The sequence below is a fragment of the Pogoniulus pusillus genome, chromosome 13 (genome assembly GCF_015220805.1).
Source record: "Pogoniulus pusillus isolate bPogPus1 chromosome 13, bPogPus1.pri, whole genome shotgun sequence".
Lineage (NCBI taxonomy): Eukaryota > Metazoa > Chordata > Aves > Piciformes > Lybiidae > Pogoniulus > Pogoniulus pusillus.
Genome location: NC_087276.1, coordinates 30,997,591 through 31,019,069, shown reverse-complemented (window position 1 = coordinate 31,019,069; position 21,479 = coordinate 30,997,591). Strand labels below are relative to the sequence as shown.

The following is a 21,479-nucleotide window of genomic DNA, read 5'->3' as shown; positions in this document are numbered from 1 at the left end:
AGGGGCCCCTGCTGCAGCTTGGTATTCTGGGCATGTCCCAAGAGGATTTTGTTTGCTGGTTTTCAGTTGCATGCCTTGGAAGGCTAATTCAGCTCTCCTGAAGCTCTATGTGCAAAATGGGATTTTTTGGGGGGCTTCTTTGTCGCTCTTTGCCTCTAGCATAAATTTTTTCTATACATTTCCCAGCACACTTGCTTGGAGTGCGAGGGTGCAGTGCAGATGCCTCTGCTGAAGGTGCTGGGAGTAGAAAAACAGACTTTTATCAGTTAGAAGACAGTCTGTAAATTACTGAGAAGAGAATAGGACAGCTAAAATCAGGGCACCAGACTGAGGGACCAGCCTGCTGTATCAGCAGAAGAAAAACATTAGGTTAATCTGTATGAGAGCACTGAAAGAATCCAGAGCTTTGAAGCCAGCTTTCGCTGGGGGGTGGGACACTGTACTTTTATGTAGAGCTTTTGTTCATTTAGGATTGTTTACTTCAGCCTGCAACCCTCTGCTCTTTGTTTGACTGATTTTTCCCATTTGGCAGCCCCTTTGGGATCACATGGATAACATTCTTCTTTCCACTGAGACATAGGAAAACTATTCTTTGTTGACCTTGCCTGTTGTCCTAGATGACAGAAATGCATTTCTCCACTAGGTGAACCGTATGACTTCACTGCTGACTTGTAATTGAAAAAGTCTTCAAAGCAAAAACCTCAAAGAGCTGCTTTCTTTTATTTTTTTGGCTGTTGTGGGGCAATCCAATAACTTCTTACTAGCAAACAACTGTGCTCTCAGCTACACATGCACAGCTCCCACAGACCGCACTGTGAGCTGAGTGCTGAAGCTGTGTCAAAGCGAAGTTGCCCTGCACGGAAGAAATAGGTCGTTCGTGGGTGGGGTGGAGGATCTTCTTTCACTGATTTACTGGACAAGAGAGTGTTTGCAGTGGAAGTATGGTCCATGTTTCTGCCCGTGTTTTGTTTTGTGGGCTCGCAGTGGGAAGCAAATCAGAAGACTGGAAGGAAGGTCCCTAAAAGCACTCAACATCTTGATTTCGGTTTTCTCACTACTATCACAAAACCAAACCTGCTGGTACTGATTCAGTAACACTCTAGCATTACAGCTTTACTTTTACATGTGAAGTGTTGCAAAGCAAAGGGAGATTACATAAGGGCCCAGCCTGCCAAAAGAAAACTCATTTCTTGTTTAAATGAGCACAATTGTGTTAAAGCAGATGGAATTGTGCACATTTAGCCAAACATTCTGACTCTGCTCATCCTGTACTCCTGAATGCTCAGTTGCAAGCTTTTGCTGACAGGAACAAAACCCTGGATGGAACAAGCAGGGTAACTCTCATATGTAGGCAAGTGTTAAAACCAAGGCAAAAATCTTCACTTAGAAGTTGGAAAAGCTTCAGTGGCTGCTGCAGACCCGTGCCAACTTCCCCCAAGCCCTGTGCCCATCAGTCTGGTTTTCAGAGACGCTGAGGCTCTGCAAGTCCAGCTGAAGGCAGGGCTGCTCTGCTTTCTGCAGGGGAGAGAAGTCAAAGCCGCTTTTGTTACCACTTAGCACACGTGCTGAGGAAGTGTGAAACGCAGATCGCAGTGCTGGCATTCTCAGTGACCCACCTCAGGTGCAAGCAGAACGAAATAGCACATTTGGCCCTCCTGCCTGGGAGCCCTCAGCACGTTTGTACCTCAGTCTTGATGAGCACTGGACTATTTAGGCTTTATCGTTTCACAGTTAGAGAAAATATCTGCGGTTCTACCAATAGCTGCACACAACTGTTGTGAATGAAAGTGTGATGAGACAGGGACACCTTCTAGCTCTCGTTGTGGTTCACCAAGGATGTCTTTTGTCACTTACACAGACTTGGTCTTTACACCAGTACCCACCCGTTGCTTTTTGCCTCGTTGGTGATGCCAAATGTTGTACCAGATCAGGAAAATCAAACTCTTTAAGGACAAAAACTTCCCAAACTGCACTCAACACCACCTGTGTGATCTTGTCCCCTCCTTTCCATACACGCTAGCAAGTGAGCCAGGAAAGGGAACTGCTGAGCCAGCTGGAAGGCAGAAAAGAATCGCTCGTAGTATTAAGAGCTTGGCTGCTCAGCTCCTCGACTGGCTCGCTGCAGGTCTGATAGGTGCCAGAGCCGAGAGTGAACGTGGGAGTGTGTTCAGAGGTGGAGGAATGTGGCCCTAGCCTGAAGGAGCTGGTTTCCTTCAGCGTAGCTTAGCTTAGGTAGCAGAACTGCCCCCTCGGGGCACTGCTGTCTACAGCACCACTCCTTTGCCGCCCTGGGACTTTGAACACCAAGTTAAGACAAGCATTGTAAGTAAATAGTAAAGCCTTTATTCTCGTTAAGAACAGCATTTGGAAAATAAAACATCTGCCCATGCTTTACAACCTCGGTAGTTCTGTATACTGCCGTACAGTCCTCATGGTGCACACTGATTGTCTCTGAACACCCTCCAAGGATGCACTCAGTAAGATCCCAGGATGCAGGAGCCAGCGGAAGAAAGGGCACGTTATAAAACACACATGAACACGTTAATAAATATAGATCATCTATCAAAAAGGAGCTTTAGCTCTCATCAGGTAATAAAAAGCACCTGCTTTGTACTCCTGTCAGTTGGTAAACCAGTCCAATTGTTCCATGATAAAAGCTACAGTGCTCCTTCTGCACGGCCTTTGGTTAGACCCAAGGCACGCAGCCCAAAGCCGACCCAGAAGCCTGTGTTTAGAGGAAGAACAGACACAGCCAGTTCTAGGGCATTTCATCTGCCTTGCTTATAGCAACAGCTCTGAGTAGTGAGAGTGTTTTGAAGATGCTACATGGTTTCTGGCAAGCACCAAACACCCTCAACTCATCTGAAAGCAGCCTGTGAAGTATGGCTTTGGAGGTTTTTCCCAGCCATCGATCAAAAGCCAGTTACTTCAAACCTTCTTCTTCTCAGTTATTTCAAACCTTCTTCTCAGTTAGTTTAAACCTTCTTCTCTAGTAGGTTGGGCTTTCAGATGCTTTACACTTTAGTTTTTCGGCATGGCAACACCATGAGCACATAACCACCAAGGGACAGCATAGTAGCTTTTCTAGGATAAAAGCTAGTTCTAATGAAGTGAACTGGAAAGGCTTGTGCTTGCTTCCTTAGGTCGTTCACAGATGCTCTACATTCTAGGTAACTTGCAAAAAAGGCCAAAGTAAACAATCTGTTTACTGCAAGGAAAATGTAAATTAACATAAAGGTGTCTTTCTGCAGTGACAGTTTAGTTGGGGCATTTTCACATCACAAACTAGTGACTGAACAACAACCAAAACAAGTTGCTTATTACTAGTTGTACAAAGTTGGAAAGTAAAGACCCTCCTAATCTACTGCCACACCCTCACCACCACAAAGGAAACCCAATCCCGCTGGTTTTTCATGGTGTGAACTGTCCCCGTGACTGACCCAAGGAGACCAGTTCATGTGAGCAGCACTTTGTAGGCTCTGGCCATATCTTTGCATAAGGCCTCAAATTACAAATAACTCAGCAGCAGGATTGGGAGCTCTATCATTAATTCACTCACATCTGGGAAAAGAAAATAAATTAAAAAGAGAAGTATTTCTTAGGATATCTCCATTTTGTCCAAGGTCTGTAAAGTATCTGTTGGAATTCACCCGTCTTGGCTGTAGCATGAGTAACCTTTTAAAAGGAAGCTGCCCTACCATTTATGCCATGGTCATCTTAGCTGATTTCACAGGAACTTCATCAGGGGTTCAGGCTTTTTCATTGTTTTCAAAAGCAAGATTCTGCAGGCAACTGATGGTAACAGGTTTGTTATTGTTTCAAGTGACACATCTTCTGGGGAACTAGCATGATCTGAAGTGTTATCTTAGTTCATCACAGCTTTGCTTAAAGCAAGCAGAGTTCATTTCTAAGTCGCCGGCTAGCATGCAGTACCCACCCCTACCCTACTTGGTTACTAAGGCCATCTAGTTACTTACTAAATGAAATAAGCAATCCCTACAACAAGCACATGCTTCCTTTGCCTCCAGGAGGGAAGAGCAGGGGGGAGTTAACATGCTCCTTGACTCATGCACGACAGAAAAGCAGTGCTTCTGGAAAAGAAGGGCTTTCAAATAAAGGCCTGTAAGATGATCATGGCAGGAATGGCAATAGATACTTTTCCCTCATAGATAGATAGACATATATATATGTATATATATATACACACATCTCTGCCTGTGTGCAACCCTTAGGGACTGGTCTTGCAGCCTCTGTACTGGGGAGTGCTGATGGGACTGCTCGTGAGAGTACAAGTCTGCAGGACTAGGTTCCTAATCCAGTAGACATGGAGGTACATGAAGAATCAGGAAGACTGGAAAAACAAAACCTTGTCTTTCGTTTGCAGTATGCAGCAAGTAGCTTCCTTCTGTGAAGCTACTGAGCCAGTCACTTACTTTATGGTACTCTTTTAGTTTGAAAATATATTAACTTTAAAATTATCATCATTATTATTATTATTACAGCATATGCAAAGTTTATTTGTTATATGTTTTCTATGCCCTCAAGTTAAAAAAACAATTAGCTTTTAGTATCAAGGGAACAAACCCCTAAGGTTAAGGTTGGCCAAACAGTGAGGACACAATGATGGTTTCAATGTCCGATATGTAGTCAGTGTTAAATAAAGGAATGATTGCTTCAACACGATGGAAAACTGTGGCACAAACAATGGGCAATGGGAACCTTTTAAATAACTTGGAGAAAACAAAGATGAAAAGCTTGGAGAAGGTCTGCCTTATGTCAACCCAAAAAAGAGGAGGGGAGAAGTAGGGAAGAAACCAGCTTAAAACCTCAAAAAACAACAACAAATCAGCTCCCACACGGAGACTCTACAAGCTAGGCACTGAAATGCACAACCACATTGAAATGCACAAACGACTGCAGTCAAGGGGACTACTCATATGAAAAAGGGATTAGAAAGGGAGGTCTTGACCCCATCTCCTGCCCAGTTCCTCCTGAGAGGTGGTCAGCACTGCTCAGCTGCCACCACTCTCTTGCTTGACAAGATTAGCCCAACAGAACCCTCTGGCTTGGGCACTAGAGGGGACTGCCTTTAAACCACAACCACGACCAACTCCTTCGGGCAAACTCCAGTCAGGTTCTCTCCCCAGCTAAGTCTTTTCACAAGTGTGTCCCTGCCAAGCGTCACTTCATGGCTTCAGCTGCTGGAGAGGTGAGAGCAGGCGGCTCTTTGCTCGCACCCGGGGCTGCGGCTGGAATAACAGGGAATCATCCTAGGCAGCTGCCTCTGTGCTGGACCTGAGCTGCTTCTCTCTGCCCCAAGAAGCTCCGTAACAAAGAAGAAAGGGGCATAGGCCTTTCATCCCTCCAGAACTGCATTTCCTACACCAGCTCCTTAAAGAGTGTCAGCCTACAGTGTAATGGTCATTAGTTGCCACCCAGTGAGGATGCTTGGCTACACGTGGTGCTACACGGCTCTACGGCACAGCTCAATGAAGCAAACAAGGTACTTCTCATGGCGTTTGAAATGGAGGGGAAAGGAGCACGATGGAAAGAAATCCTGCAGGTTTTCACACTGTAGTGGCAATCTCTTGTGGCAACATTAAGTTGAGGTGAGAGGAGGGTATTTTGCAAGCAACTGGCAAACAGCAAAAACAGGCTTGCCTCACACACTAGTTACAGACAAGAGAATACCTTCCATTTCAGAATACAATATCCTCCTCTTCCAATTTAAGGTGTGCCTGCTTCTGTCTGAAGTTAGCTTCAGCTTCAGTTTTACAATTTAGTTCTGACAGTTCTCAGTTCAGTGGCGTTCACATTTAGACAAAATCCTCTGTAGGATTTCAAAAACTCCTGGATGTTTTGCTGCTTTGTTCTGGTACTGTTATGGATTCCTCCCTCAAAGACACACTGCCAGGGAACAACATCTGCAACAAGGATTCTTACTCTCTACAGCCTACAGCCTTTCACCAGAGGTGTCGTCCAGTGTAACTTGGCGGAGCAGTTGGTATCTGGAAACAAGGATAACAAACCCATAACTGAGAGGTCTAGGCTGGTCAAAAAGTAGGGTTAGCATGCTAACATGTACACACAGCTTTCCAGACAGCAGGCCCAGAGTACACTGATACAAAGCAGCTCCTCTTCCACCCATACAGTTCCTTTACCACGACTAACACATACACCACGAATCGCTCATTTTTTACCACCCGACGTCCTCCGTTAAGCTTTGTATCCACCTCAGAACAAAGGCAAACAAACAAGCAACCCCCACACAAATTCTCTGGCTTCTCATCCTTACACTGCCTCTTCTCTGAGCTGCATGTTCTAGTATCAGAAATAGGCACAGATGAATCCAACTATCAGAAGGATGCTGCTCATTACCAACAGCAAGGCCCTAGCCTTTGGGTTTTACTCAAGTGGATGTTTCCCACTCTCTTTCTCACACTGGAGACTCCTCGTAGCTAGTCACTCTTGTTCACAGAAATCAACCCCTTTTCACTTAGAGAGAGAGAGAGCCCTGCCAGCAGTTCACATTACTTAGTTTTAAAAGCAGAGGTTGAGTTATGGAACCAGCTCATGATTCAAAAGAAAGGAAACCCAACTCACATGAGTATAAACTGGCTCATGGGCAGATTTTCAAGCAGCATGTAGGTACGCATGGAAAATGTGGGGATGAAAACTCTTCCTTTTCAGCCACGTGCCTGCTGTATGAAATGTCTTCAAGCACAAATCATCATGTGAAAAACGCTGAGAAAAAGTCTGTTTGGCATCAGATCTCTACGCCAACAACCAGGCTGCAGGGAAAACCAGGTCTGCCAAAGAATGGCATGCCAAAGGATTGTCCTAACGAGGGAGAGTCAACATTCTCTGTTCCTAGTTATGAATCCTCTTCCCAGAGGTGTACACAACTGAAACTTGCTCACAAAGAATTACAGACATTTAGCAGTAACATAGGAGGCACCTGAGAGACCACAGTGACTCTAATCTGCTGGTCTGCAAACATTTGTGGCTCCAATCACCTCAGGAAAAAAAATCAAGGTAGAAATTGAGTTAACTTAGCAGCTTTGTTAAATGCCTCAATACAAACTGAGTTTGAAAGGTCCATTGAATATATAAGTCTCACCAAAGAACTTGCTGCACTCAAGCTATACTGCAAAATGGGAATGGCCAAGAAAGGAAACACAAAACACTGAGTATTTACAGCTTTTCTAGAGGGAACTGAAGCCTTGCACATGCTTGCTGCCTGGATTCTCCTTTACAGCTTCCCCCCCCTCCTGTGAAGAAGCTAAAGCAGGTTGGGTTTTTTGCAGTTAGTAGTGGTGGTATGTATCAGTGCATATCAAAGGCTTCTTAAACCATCACTTTTTGATACTTACAGTCCCACCATTTAGCACAACTGCCATCTCAGTTGGCTGATAAACATTGCTTCTAAAAGGAGCGCTGGGTCTGCTTCCCAAATTGCCGTTGCGGAATCCTGCCGTCCTCAGCGCTGCGTTGAGAGAAGAGAGAGCAATGCTTAGGGACGCGGCCGAGCTGCGCGGCGCTGGCACACAACCGCATCGCCCTCACGCTCCCCTCGCCGCCGGCTCTGCCGCTCCTTCCAACTTCCCTGCTGCCAGGGCAGCTCTCACATCTCTCTTGAGCACTGCTTTTTGCTTACATAGCTGGGGCTGGTTCTCAGAGGAGTCGTTTTTAGAATCATAGAATCAACCAGGCTGGAAGAGAGCTCCAAGCTCAGCCAGCCCAACCTAGCACCCAGCCCTGGCCAACCAACCAGACCATGGCACTAAGTGCCCCAGCCAGGCTTGGCTTCAACACCTCCAGGCACAGCAACTCCACCACCTCCCTGGGCAGCCCATTCCAATGCCAATCACTCTCTCTGCCAACAACTTCCTCCTAACATCCAGCCTGAACCTCCCCCGGCACAGCTTGAGGCTGTGTCCCCTTGTTCTATTGCTGCTTGCCTGGCAGCAGAGCCCAACCCCACCTGGCTACAGCCTCCCTGCAGGTAGTTGTAGACAGCAATGAGGTCTGCCCTGAGCCTCCTCTTCTGCAGGCTGCACACCCCCAGCTCCCTCAGCCTCTCCTCACAGGGCTGTGCTCCAGGCCCTTCCAGCCTTGCTGCCCTTCTCTGGACACCTTCCAGCACCTCAGCATCTCTCTGCAATTGAATTTGCATAAAGTCAGCTGTTTGCTGGGCAGTGGGGGGAAAAGAGAAAAGAATTTTAGCAGCAAATATGTGAAGCTTGCTTAGTCTCATTTCAGTAGGAGCCTTCACTTGTCAAACCTCTTGATGTGTTTTGTGTGATATATTCTGCCAAGTGCTTACAGTGCTGGGCTGAGTAGTGCAGGGTTAAGTAAAAGGATCCTGGATTTTGCTTTCTCTCAATTCATGGACATGGATCCCAAGCACTGCTCAAGCCTGTAAGCATGCTCATGCCTCCCCTGAGCATTACTTCAGCATGACCAGCATCTAAGCATGTTCCAGATGTTTCAGATTATATTTACTCTGGGCAGCCAGCAATATGAAGTAAATATTGCTTTCAAATAGCTTAAACATGGCAAGTGACCAAGGACAGTGATTGTCCTTCTGAATGCTTGAAGCAGAAACACATTTCCCCCTCCATTCACTTTAGCACAAGTGTGCACTCCAGTGTACATTCTGAACCAGAGCTGTGCCTACTTAGAGAATGCTTCTTTCTCTCTAAACTAGTCCAGGGCCTGGCACATCCAAACTCTCCGTTTACGTTGGGAGTAAATAACAGCTTCACTGCATTCAGATGTGGCCAGCAGCAGAGCTCATTTGTCCAGGTGACTTGCCTGGTTAGCATGGGCAATGCTCATCTGTGGGCTGCTAAATAGGAACACTCCTAGGTCGGGCAGCTGGAGCAGGAGTTTCTCTAGATAAATGCAAGTGACAGCTCTACACTCTCTGGGTGACATCATCAACGGGCTGCAGTCTACAGAATTTCAGCAGACTTCCACCAGGCAAGGGTTTAATATAGTCACACTGTGTGGAACAAGATTTCAGTAGTTCCTACTGCTACATCCTGCCCTCTGTCCACTGCTACTCCTCTCTTGGGGAGCCATGCACAGAGATGAACACTGTTGACTTAGCACAGAAATGTAAAATCCACCCCTGCAAATGCTCAGCTGTTGACTGCAGAATCACAGAGCCCTCAAACTAGAGACTTCTGCAGAACAGGAGGAGAACAACAGCTGGAAATGCATCAAGCAGAATGATGTGATTTCTGTTTTACATTTAACCCTCTCAGGGTCAGCAGTTTATGTTCCTGCTGTGTGTTACACACAAAGGGTATTGCACTGGCATTGCTTAGTACACGTGAGCCAGCAGTGTGCACTTGCAGCCCGGAAGGCAAACCAGAGCCTGGGCTGCCTCAAGAGAAGTGTGGCCAGCAGGTGGAGGGAGGTGATTCTCCCACTCTACTCCACTCTGCTGAGACCCCACCTGCAGTACTGCATCCAGTTCTGGAGACCCTGTTATGGGAGGGCTGTGGAGATGCTGGAGTGCGTCCAGAGAAGGGCCATGAGGATGCTCATAGGGCTCCAGCAGCTCTGCTGTGAGCACAGACTGAAAGAGTTGGGGCTGTGCAGGCTGGAGAAGAGCAGGCTCCCAGGTGACCTTCTTGTGGCCTTCCAGGATCTGAAGAGGGCTACAAAAAAGCTGGGGAGGTACTTTTTAGGCTCTCAGGGAGTGACAGGACTGGGGGAAATGGAGCAAAGCTGGAGATGGATAGGTTCAGGCTGGATGTGAGGAGGAAGTTGTTGAGCATGAGAGTGGTGAGAGGCTGGAATGCGTTGCCCAGGGAGGTGGTTGAGGCCTCATCCCTGGAGGTGTTTAAGGCCAGGCTGGCTGAGGCTGTGTGCAGCCTGCTCTAGGGTATGGTGTCCCTGGGCATGGCAGGGAGGTTGGAACTGGCTGCTCCTTGTGGTCCCTTCCCACCCTGACTGATTCTATGATAACAACACTCAGTAGACAATGTAAGGCACACTACCATCAGAGCACTGACACACACAGTCAGAGTTCTCTTAAACCAACACTAAGTTCAGTTTTACATTGCTAAATGTTCCTTCCATTTTTTAACACTAAGTCTAAAATCCTCTTAACAGGAGAATCCAGAGACAAAAAGCTCCTTCTGGAATATTTTTTTCCTGATACCAGCTTTACCATTTTTCCTTGTACATTCCCCACTACTAATAAATACATCTACTCAGGTAGAGTATGTATAGGTTAAAAATAATGTAGTGCCAAGAAGATTTGAGCCAATGCTGTGTCAAAGTCTCCTTTTAACACATACCTCAAATTCCGTTACCCTTGGGTTTAGGCACTGGCTCCAAGTCTGACTTGTAGCACTACAAGTTACTAGAGGAAGTTCAGTGAGTAGCAGAGCTGCTGAGGATTGGGTTTCTTGACAGCTGTAGCATTCTGCACTTCACATGCAGATTTTTCATGTAGAAATCAATTCTCTGTGCCTTACAGAAGATGCCCTACTAGCGAGTGTTGCACTTGCAGACAGCACTGAGAACTGATTCCCTTTGCCTTTTCTAGGCTCTCTTAATACTTCCCTAACATTTTCACAAGGCACAGGTGTAACAGTCTCTCTAAGGAGGTGTTTCAACTTATCTATCATATGAAAATTGAACTCCCAGTTCAGTATGTTGTTTAAATGATGCCTTTAAAATAGTTGTGCTTTATTAATGCTTAATGAAATTCCTGCAACAGAAGAGCTACATTTTGCTGAGAAAGACAGGAGCTAGGAGGACACAGTTTAAAGGGTGTTGAGTCTAAAAATGCTGCTTAAAATCTTCAAAACAAACAAAGAGTAAAATTACAAAATTACTTTCTACAAACTGTAATGGCAATTAACAAAACAATTAGCAAGGATGAATGGAAAATACATTTATCCAAGAATGGTTGTTACTTACAGCTAACTACTTACTAAAGCCAACACTGCAGTCAGGGAACTAAGAGCTGCCTTCTGGTTAGCATGTCTTCCAAAAGAGTACAGCTGCCAGAGCTTACCTTCTGAAGCACCATTCATAGCAGAATTGAAGAATTCTACTCAAGGAACTTAATTTCTAAACTTGGATGGATTTGAGAATGATGGATTCTCAAACTGAGGTTATTTAAATGAAAGGGGAAAAGGCAGAAAAAAAGGAGAACATTCTCTGCATACCTGCAGAGAGCCAACTGCTAACAGACTGCAGGTGCTTTGCCACTGACATCCATCAGTGCAGTGACCTGACTTCAATTAACACTTCAGCAGCCACAATATGTGACTTGAATATTACCTGTATTGACTTGAAGTCTCTAACGTACTAGCAAGTTTTGGCTCCAGACCCTGTTGTCTGCCCTTGCAGAACCAATGCAAGGGAAAAAATCCATCTGTTCTGATTTATGAAAAGTGTTATGTGTCCTCCTCCCACATGCCACAGGAATAGGAATGGTGTGCATTTATTACAATAAATATTAATCAGGGCATCAGATAAGGAAATCTGTTTTGTATTGTACTGTGTGAGATGCAGCTGGATTAAACCAGAGCCTCAACTGCACTACAGCAGACACTAGCATGGTTTTATAGCTATCACATCTCTATCCATTTCACTAGAAAAATTAATCACTGGTGCAATCAAAAAAGGAGCTTCCAGTTCTTTTTTACAAGCATGTGTGAATGGAAATAATACAGAGTAGAGGTCCAGCTTTGTTCTGGCATCTGCCTTAGTCAGAAACTGAAGCCACTGCGCTTCCCTTACTATGCAATTAATTACATGGGGGATAGAGGACAGCAAAAAAAAGACTGCTTGAAGCTGCCTCTGCTGCTCTGGAACATCAGCAATAACCAAGCACTCCCACAGCATGTGATTTTTGTGTTGTTTCACCACTGCCCTTGGTATATACTTACAGAACTTAACTGCTTTCTCTTCAAAGCCTCCATACTAAACGGAGACCTTTAAAGTTCCTGCTAAAACACTTCATGGAAAAATGCCTTCCTGACCTGACACCATGCCAAACAAGAGTGCTGTTTTCCTCCCTGTCTGCTCTAGATCCAGAGGAAACATCAAACCCAGAGGAAATGAAAGATACAGAAAGATGAATAGAAAGGTGAAGTGCTCTGAGCTTTCTTTTGGGGGCTGCCAAAGCAATGTGGCAACTATTGGCTGGGATACCAAAGCCCTGTTCTCAAAGCAAATAAAAAACAGTGTGACCAGTAAGGAAATCCTTTATCCAGCTGCATGACAGCACCAGGCTGCAGCCTGCACTACAGAGCACCAGCAGACTTCTGCTTCCCACTGCTGGCCAGGCAGGCAGCCCTCTGTGTTTTCTGATCCGGGCTGAACGTGCCACACCGCTCTGCATCACTTGAGCAACCAGGTGCTGCTGGCCCTTTCAGCAGTCACTCCAAACCATTTCCACTGCAGATTTTAATGATGTGCCACTGTGATGGTTGGAGTCCAAATCCAATCCACAACAACCACCACCATCTACATCACCAAACAGCCCTGACAAGGAAAGCAGCCATCACCTGAAAGCTCAGGCTGTGCATACGCTGGTCAGAGGTCCAAGCCTTCAGAACAAAGCCTGCCTTTCAGCTTCTCTATATGCCACTTGGCATGCCTTTTTTTCACCCACGGTGTCAACAAGTGCCACCCAATCCCACTTTAATGGAAATGTAGTTGATAATTGTTTTGTTGTTCAGGAATATCAGCATTTTTTCATTTTTTCTTCTTGAAGAGTATTTTGCATCAGAAGTTGTTAATTGTAATGATGAAAGAAAAGTCATTTGCACTGCTTTGGAACAGAGACCAGTTTCCTCCCCCCCCCCCCCCCCCCCCCCCGTGATTTTTTTTGGCTTTCACTGTTGGCTTAGCATTTGAAATTGTTCATTTTTTCAATGAGAAACCAAAATGCATAAGAATCATCTTACCCAAACACATCTTCTCTGTAGTGCATTTCCCCCTCCCCACACCGGGCAGTACATTAATGGTAACCGCAAAGGGGAACAAGGCATAGAGTGCCGAATATGGGGTTGGCAACAACCCTTGTTCTGAGCACCTGGAGCGTGCCTCTCGCAGGTTGTTTTCGTGGCTGTTACAGCAGAACATTGTCCTGTGCAGCAAATTCTTACCTGCATTGTGTTCATCCATTGAGAAGGCCTTGTTTTCCATGTAGCTCCGAGGAAGCTGTATGTCTTCCTCAAAAGCAGTCTCACGCATCCTCGGCTGTGAAGTGTCAAAATAATTGGGAGTGTTTTCCTGCTGTGATGGAAGGATGGTACAGTGGACCTCTGGGATGGCATGAAAAATAACAAACACCCAACCACTGGACACCAGTGCAATAGCAAGAGTGGGATCACTCCATTGGTCTCTTCTCTTCAGCTCAGCATTACCAAAGAGGTACATAGTCATCCAGGCTACCCAAATCAGAATGGAAAAAAAAAGGGTTATAATGAGGCATACTCCATTTTTCTTCCATTTCTTAAACTTTCCACAGAGAGTGAAAAGAGAAAATCCCATGGTGAATACCATCAGGAACATCACATAAATCAAAGCCATAGCAAAATCCATCGGCTCGTAGCTGCAGGCCAACTTGTTATCTCTGACAATTGTCAGTATTAACCACTCAGTTGCAATAATGACCTGAACGAGCATCAGGCAGATTGCCACACCAGCTAGATGCCAGCCAGACGGACTCTTCCCATGTCGAACTAGTCTACGAAGTCTCCAGGCTTGAGCTAGCAAGCATGAGAAACACAGAGCAAAGATAACTCCCCACAGAAACCTTCGGGTGGAGCACACCGTCTCATCCTCCTGTATGATGAACGCAAACGCCAGCCCAAACAGTCCCAGCGTCCCGAGCAGAAAGAGAAAGTGCATTCCCAGGGGGCTCTTCTTCTCCTTGTCCTTGATGAAGGGCAGCCTCACCAGCAGGATCAGCATCAGCAGCAAGGTGGTCAGCACACCTGCCCCCGCAACGGCCTCCACCACTATGCCCCAGATGGCATCCAGGTCGCACAGGTAAACGTACTGAGGGAGAAGGTCCAGTCCGCACCCCCGCGGCGTGCTGGAGTTTTCAGAAGAGCCATAGCTGATCACGAAGAGCAGGAAGAAACCAATGGCTGGGTAGGTTTTCATTTTTCTGTCTGAGATAACAAGATATTGGGTTGTTTAGCCACAGTGCACTGGGGAGGATTTCCCAGCAAGCGGGAGCAGAGCTTGTTCCAGCCGCCCCTGCTCGCTGGCGTTTTGGCACTGGATTTGCAGCGGGCAGAGCCTACCCCTAAGTGCCCTGTGCTGCCCTCTCAGAAAGCTGCTTTTTGCCTGTTGTACCCACAATGCAAACTGACTCATTTCTGTGTTCCAAACACTGCCCCTGCAGATACCCTAAACCACAAGCAGAGAGACGATGTATCCATTGCAAACAATACCTGACTCACAGCACTTTGCTGTTCACATTCAGGTGCTTCAAGTACGTGGAAACTGCACTAGGCCTGCTGCAAGTGTGTCAGCATTAGGCTGTCTGACAGCATTGCTGCTTTTACTGGAATAAAGGCAGTCAAAATGGCTTTGTTTTCCCTTGTTCTTTTAAAGCACCGTGGGCTTTCTAAACACCAACTCTTGTTTCCATGCTCGGTCGGTGGGCAGTGAGGGTGTTCACCCCTTTCATCCCCTTCCAAGCCCCAGGTATTAGATAGCATTTGCAAATGGGAATGGTTAGCCAGAGAAGTCTCCTGTTCTGTGACAATGGTGCACACACGCAGTGCCATCAATCAACTAATCAAAAAGAAATGACTCATTGTGCTTCTTAGCAAGTGTGAAGCCATTCAAAGGAAACAAACAACAAAACCCAGAGCATGGCTCTCCTGGATCCAGACAGTCAACAATGCTAAACTCTAGGAACACAACACATTCCACTGCACCACCAGGATCAAAAGCCTGGATGAATCCCAACTTCAGTATTCACGAGAGCATGGGTGAGGTGCTTTCAAAAGTTACATATTGTGGCATTTGCTTTATTAGGCAAAGCAGGGCAAAGGAGATTGGTCAAAAGATAGCCTTTAAGTGAACAGTCTGCCCCGGTGAAAGCTTCCCTGTAAGGGCAGTCTGAAGTAAACGCTGCATGTACCAGATATGAAACCTGATGCTGTTAACCTTCACTTGCATGAAAACGCTCAGAGTAAGATTTCCATTTGTATGGTATGACCATAGGGAAGCAAAGCACCAAGTAAACAGGCAGTAACAGTCACACAGCTAACGGTACGCAGCCAGAAGCAGAGAAAGTATCAATAGCTCTTTTGTAAGCTGGACAAACAGCCCTAAATGATTACCCATCCAAAGCTGTCTCAGAAATGCCTTTAATGGAAACGTTGAGAAGCTTAAAGACAGCTGAAAAAGGTTTACAGTCACAGTGCAACGGCACTGTAGTGAAGGTGACCACACAGAGCCAACACAAAACCTATTTACACAGGCTGTCCCAAACAGGGAGTCTCTCACACCTCAGACCTGTGGGCTTTCTCCCTGTGCACTGCACTCCTGTCATGATCAAAGCTAAATCTCGAGGACCTCAGTCTTCACACTAACATCCCTTCCCCTTTCTCTGAGCAACGATGCCCATTTTTGGCCTCTAGCAAGAGACGGATGATGGAAATGATGCTGCTCGCCATTAGGCACCAAGACAGCAAATGAGCTAATACCAATGCCTAATGACCTCCATGGTCTCCATTCATACAACAGATCTAAAAAAGCTTATTACAAAACTTCATCTCAGAAGTGGAAGCTGTGACAAATAATGTGCTCTGGGACCGGACAAACAGGAAAAGGGCAATCAATAACCTTTGCCTGCGCACAGAAACGACAGCATCCTTGCGCTGTAGGGAGGGCTGCAGTGACCTGCAGCTAATGACTAATGATTTCATTTCTTTCTACCTAGCTCTAATTTGCTTCGGGGTGAATTGGTTAAAATACTTACTTGGCTATATCTGATGTGGGTAACAGGTTTCTCAATGCCTATGTCACAACATGTTAAAAGCATTGACTTACAGACAGAAAACGAATCACCAGTGAAATGTATTCACCTTTGTATGGAATATGGTTACACTCAATACATCTCTTTGCCCTGTGAGCATGCAGTTAATTAGAAGGAAGCACTCTGAAGGCAGTTTTGCAACTCCTTCTATGCACAGGCACTTCCTACTTCAAGCAGTTACTCTTTAGACTATCCAAAACGTCCTAAAAAGTGTGAAAAGGTCGGTGGCAGCCGAAGGAGAGGCAGGAAACTCACTAGAATCTGCTGAGGCAGTGCAGCCCATTTAAAAAAATAGGCCTAAGGTCACATGGAAAATCGTTCAAAATTCATTCTAAATGCCACCCAAACTGGAAACAATTAGCAGCCCCCAAGTGAGGATCATACTAATTTTCCACTCTCCTATCACTTACACATTATGATCTGCATGTACTAAATTGGTTGCTGTACTCATGCTGTTTATTAGCTACTCTCCCCAGACCTGGAGGGTAATGAATTAAGTGCAAGTATCTCCATTTCCAAGATCTTTCCCAGTTTTCTGGTTACTTTATTCATGTCATGTAACCCTCATGTGATTGAGCTATTCTAGGACAGTCTGTTTCCATGGCGATTGTGCTGCATGGGCAAGCAGTCATATTGTCAGCCCATCATTTGTTTCCTCTTCCTATCTGGAAGTGTTGGGGGGGGGGGGGGGGGTAACGGGGAGGGGCTAATGAATGTAGAGTATTTCCCCCTCCACGAAGAAGCTGTTTCTTTTGGAAAGGAAGAACTAAGCAGTGATGAAATATGTTGAGAACTCAGATAAATTATGTACTCAGAAATGCAGAGATGTTCAACTTGAGAAGTTTTCACAAGTTACTTCCCTTTGTGACGTTACTTTTGGAAGAGCTGATGAAGATAAACAGTGGCTCTCTTAGCTCCCAGCCAGCTGTATATTGACCACTAAATCTCTAGGACTGCTGGAAGGTATTCTCGTTGTGAAGCCACTTTCCTACCCCGTATCAGGATGTCTTGCTTAACGCTGGACCCCTCCCACACCAAAGCCTGCGAGCAGAGCCCCAGATCTCCAAACAAGGGATCTTTAACTCAGCACTGCTGTTAATAGAGCCATGGTTGCAACCTGTTTACTGTGTGTGTATCTGCCTGACTGGGTAAAAAACCTGGCAATGTTAATAATCAATGCCCTGGGAGGATACCACCCAACATCCTCTTTTTAGCACTGGTATTTGGCACTGGGCTTAGGCAGTTGCGTAGACAGAGCACAATACTGCACTACACCATACAAGTTTGGGAAGGCAACTCCACACCTTTAGCTGAAACCAAACAGTCAGTACATTTAAGAAAAAAGTAGAAAATACTTTTACCAGAAAAGGTTTGTTTTTTTTAAGAGCAATCTATCAATATGTGTTTTTAGATTAAAATAGTGACTTTCCCAAACCTGTGTGTAGCTAAAAAGGCAGAGCCCTGTCTCTCAAGATTTTGTAGTAAAGTCTTGTCTGCGCATTACCACCAGTAATTACCTACATCAGTGAGCAGAGAAATAGTACTTTTACCTCTTTATGTCTATATTAGCTCTTAGCATGTTACCCCACCTCAGGGTAGCAACAGTAGCACTGTGTTTGACTGGCACTGCACTTCTATTACCAGAGCCGCAGCACTAGTAGACAATGTCACAGAAACACTCCAGCACAGACGTACTAAGTGGCAGTGATATAACCCCACATAGTTGAATGGAACTGTTCACACAGAAGGAATTCAACTGGAAATTTGGTTTATCTTCCCCAGATTCCCCCTCTAGAATTGTATTTCATTAAAACTGTTAAGCCAACATACCTGAACCCAGAGCAACCATAAGCACTTAAAACGAATCAATAAGCCTTACGCACTTCAGGCAAGAGCAGCAAACGATTAGCAGGACAGCTTCCAAATCTAGTCCTCGGTTTTTGGTCCAAAACCTGCTCTCAGTGACAGCAGCAGTAACTCCTCTGTTTTCAACCGAGCCAGTCCTCTACATTATCTGCCGTGGAATCACTACAGAAACAGCAGACACAAAGCTGCCCCAGCGGGTTATGAAGCACAATTACAAGCAACTAAGCAGAAACAGAAAATCTCACAGTTGTTATCAAAAAGCTGTCACAGTTAAAAATCAATGAGGCTTTCAATAGCCACGGTCTTCTGACCAGAGACTGCAAATGTCTTTTATCTGGTCAAAAGAGTACTGCTGTATGCAGCTAGAGAACATAGATAAAGACAAATCTGTAACTGTGCAAAGATTTAAGTTTATTCCTAGTTAGATGTATTATCTGCTCCCCTTTGTAGACTCCTAACGTTAATCAACTGATACAGGATGATGCATCCGAGCGCAGAGAAGAAGAACAGTCTAGTAAATAAAAGCAATAGTAGCACAAATAGTAACCTGCTCTGCCGCACGAAAGCAGACGACTGGTTCACTGTACCATTTCCAACAGAAAACCAGCCCCCACCATGAAGTGTTGTAGAGAGATGCTAGTGAGTGAGGAATTAATCAGAGCAACGGGATCTCTGCCAGCTCCCTCTGATCAGATCTGAAGAATGAGCTTCAGAACTGATAACAGAGCAGCAACAGCCAAGCTGACATCAGACTGCTCAGGAGATGTATTTCCAGAATGATAATTAATAGTGCAGTTGTGCTCTCTATCCAAACCCACAGCAGTCATTTAGACATCCCCTGCATTAGAATAACACAGGTCATGCTGTGTACAGCTGCACGGCTACAGACAGCAAGACCCCGCTCCAAACAGAACGTGTAGGGAAAGTACTGCTTTCATTCAGAAATAGTTTGCAATGCCGAATACACGAAATTATCTTCCACATGTTCTGGGTACTCACAATTCATTCCCTCCAGTCAGATTCCGTGTACTGCCTGTGCCTAAACACTTCTGGCTGTAACGACTGATGTTCATTGCACTCCCGATAGCAATCGCGGATAGCAATCGATGGTTTTCTTCCCTTTGCTAATTCTCAGACTGTTTCTATTCGTGTCACAGCTTCACGACAGATGGGCTTCCTTCACCTGCTTTCTCCTGATGCAGCGAGAGATACCCTCAGCTCAGCGCCGATACCCACTGCTGGTAAGCTGCAAGCGTATTATCCGCACAGAGGCACGGAGTGCTGCAAGCGGTGAGCGCAGCCTAGGTGTTAGGTTCAGCGGGCAGGAAATCCTGTTTGCCCTCGGATAAACATTATGTCAGGTGTAAACAAAGGGTTCACCTAAGTACTAAATCCCATCGCTCTTCGGCTTTGGAAGAGGCAGTACAGAGACAGGGCTCGTTATTAACTGGAGAGAGAACTGTCAGGGCAGCGCAGCCCTCCTGCGAGCTGCACCGCGCCCAGCGCCGCGCACCCACCGCTCCGGCCGGGGCTCCGACCTCCCGCCGGCCCCAGGACTAGCCAGCAGCACACACGGCTCTGGCCCTTCGGCCAGATCCCGCTAGCCTTGCGCTCCAGCTCAGCGGTGCCTGGCTTAGCTGCAGCTACCGCGGGGCCGCGTTGGACAAACGGTGTGAAGCCTCGCAGCCGGTAGACGGCTGCCGCCTCTCCAGTCTCCCCCTAATCTGCCCGCCATCTCCTCCTTCTAGCATACGGTGTTTGTCCCGTTCCAGCCTTCCTCTCTTCTATCCCTCCTCTCGTTTCTCTCTTCGGTTTCTTTTTCCAACATCTCCTTCCCAGCCCGTCCCCATTCTCCTTTCCTAGCCTGCCTCCGAACTCCTCTGCCCTCCTCGCCAGGCTTCTTCCACGCTGCCCGCCGCGGTGCGCAGCCCCTGCTCCAGCTCCCCGCCCCCCCCCCTCGCTGCCCTATATCCCGTCTAATCCCCCCCGAACTCCTATACCCAGCCCTGTTGTCTGTCCGCGGCCACCGCAATAATTCTGCGGGCAGCGCTCGCAGCGGAGCCGGGCGAACGGCTCGAGTGTCCCCCTCGGAGGCAGCCCAGCGGAACCGGGACTGGGGATCCCCCGCTGAGCCGCGATCTGGGGCCGTCCTCCCCGCCCGCTTGTCCTCTCACTCACCCGCTGGCTGCCGCGGCCGTAGAGCGGCGGGGCAGCTCTGTCCGCCAGCCCGCCGCAAGTCACATCCCGGCACCGGCGGCGCGGCGGGGAGCGGGCGCAGCGCCGAGAAGCCCCGCGGCGGCGGCGGCTCATGGAGCGGTGCGGTACTGTGCCGTGCACTGCCCGCCGCGCTCTGCGCCCGCCGCCCCGCTGCGCTACGGCCCCGCGGCCAGCCCCCTCCCAGCGCCCCGCCCCGGCACGGCTCGTCAAGGCACGGCACGGCTCGGCTCAGCCTGGGGCGGTGGGGCCCGGCTCGGGCTCGGCATGGCGCGGTGCAGCCGCCAGCAGCGGTGTGTCCCGGCTCCCGGCTCGTCCCGGGAGAGAGGCTCCGCAGAGCAAGGGTGCGCGCAGACAGCGGCGCGACACATTTGCGCTGTGCGCGCAGCCTGGCTCAGTCGAGCACACGGAGGGTCGCAGCTCTACGTGAGCGCAGGATACAGAGGCGTGAGCAGCACACGGGTGTTCAGGCAGCCGCTCTGCGCCTGTGCTGCACAGGTGAGTGCGAGAGATGCGAGCAGTGTGAGGCAGGAGACCTCCCAGCTACGGGAGCTGCACGGTATGGTCGATTCGGGGTTTTGGGAGGTGAGAGGTTTCGCCAGCCCTCTGACAGTGGAGATTTTGCAGTGGGCTGGATACCTTCACCACATCTGCCCTGAATGCATGTGTCCAGCTGTACCACCTCAGACAGCAGCTAAACATTTGGAAGAGAGAAATGTAAAGTGCCTCTTTCCGTGGAAGTGACGTTTTACAGTCTGCTTATGCAGCAAAACTGAGGGTCAGGCCCTGGGAAGGGGTGATTTGAACCCCTCAGTACCTGCCTCGCACCTCCCGACCTGCAGCTTGCCTCCCGCATTCCAGCATCTCCACACAGCTCAGCTCCGAAGCGGTTGTAACCCTTGCACACAGGACAGGGCTTCCTACCCAGGCCGGGAGCAGGGAAAGGCACTTTGCTTCGGCACAGGGTGTTGGTGAGCAGCAGAAACTGCTCTGCCTGGTGACCCAGTGAGAGCACATCAGTGTGACACACCAGTGCCCAGCTCACGCACTGTGGTGCATCTCTGACTCTCTGCTTTCCCCTAAAGTGCCAAAGAGAACCTGGGCAGCTACGGCTGGCACGGCGGTGTCGGCAGGGAGTGCCTAACGCCTGCCCTTCCCGAGCACGGGCAGCACGCTGCCCAGCCTGCCAGCCTTCCCTGTCCGCAGCCTTGCGCTCCTCAGCACAGAGCTGTAACCTTTACACAGGCTCATCGAACGTGCGTGGCCTTATTCAGATGTCATTTCTTACGCCTTGGGGGGCTACCTGAACTTCTCAGTGTGGCTGGCATGGAGGAGATGGGGTGGAGTGGTCAGGCTG

The 21,479-nt window shown here is 47.6% G+C and overlaps 2 protein-coding genes across 15 annotated transcripts in view; one reads left to right on the top strand and one right to left on the bottom strand.

Moving 5' to 3' along the window:
* The window catches only part of IQCK (IQ motif containing K), a 245,253-nt gene that overhangs the window by 44,414 nt on the left and 179,360 nt on the right, over positions 1-21,479 (top strand). For 9 of the 11 annotated variants that reach the window (XR_010304616.1, XR_010304619.1, XR_010304621.1 and 6 more), the window contains one exon: positions 19,066-19,149. Coding sequence is in view for 4 of the 11 variants with exons in the window: in XM_064153852.1 (XP_064009922.1) it covers positions 19,066-19,149 (84 nt within the window). In the remaining 7 variants the exon portion in view is untranslated. Of the gene's footprint in view, positions 1-643; positions 718-11,947; positions 12,819-19,065; positions 19,150-21,479 lie in introns of those variants that run through there. The other 2 variants (XM_064153854.1, XM_064153853.1) reach the window with 2 other exon arrangements.
* Positions 1-21,479, bottom strand: part of GPRC5B (G protein-coupled receptor class C group 5 member B) — a 44,019-nt gene that overhangs the window by 19,192 nt on the left and 3,348 nt on the right. The window contains exons 1-4 of one of the 4 annotated variants that reach the window (XM_064153849.1): positions 20,087-20,246; positions 13,146-14,159; positions 7,374-7,486; positions 3,613-6,008 (exon numbers count right to left, since the gene is read on the bottom strand). In XM_064153849.1, coding sequence (XP_064009919.1) covers positions 5,964-6,008; positions 7,374-7,486; positions 13,146-14,151 — 1,164 coding nt within the window. In that variant the 5' untranslated portion in view covers positions 14,152-14,159; positions 20,087-20,246 and the 3' untranslated portion in view covers positions 3,613-5,963. Of the gene's footprint in view, positions 1-3,612; positions 6,009-7,373; positions 7,487-13,145; positions 14,160-18,907; positions 19,120-20,086; positions 20,247-21,479 lie in introns of those variants that run through there. The other 3 variants (XM_064153846.1, XM_064153848.1, XM_064153847.1) reach the window with 3 other exon arrangements.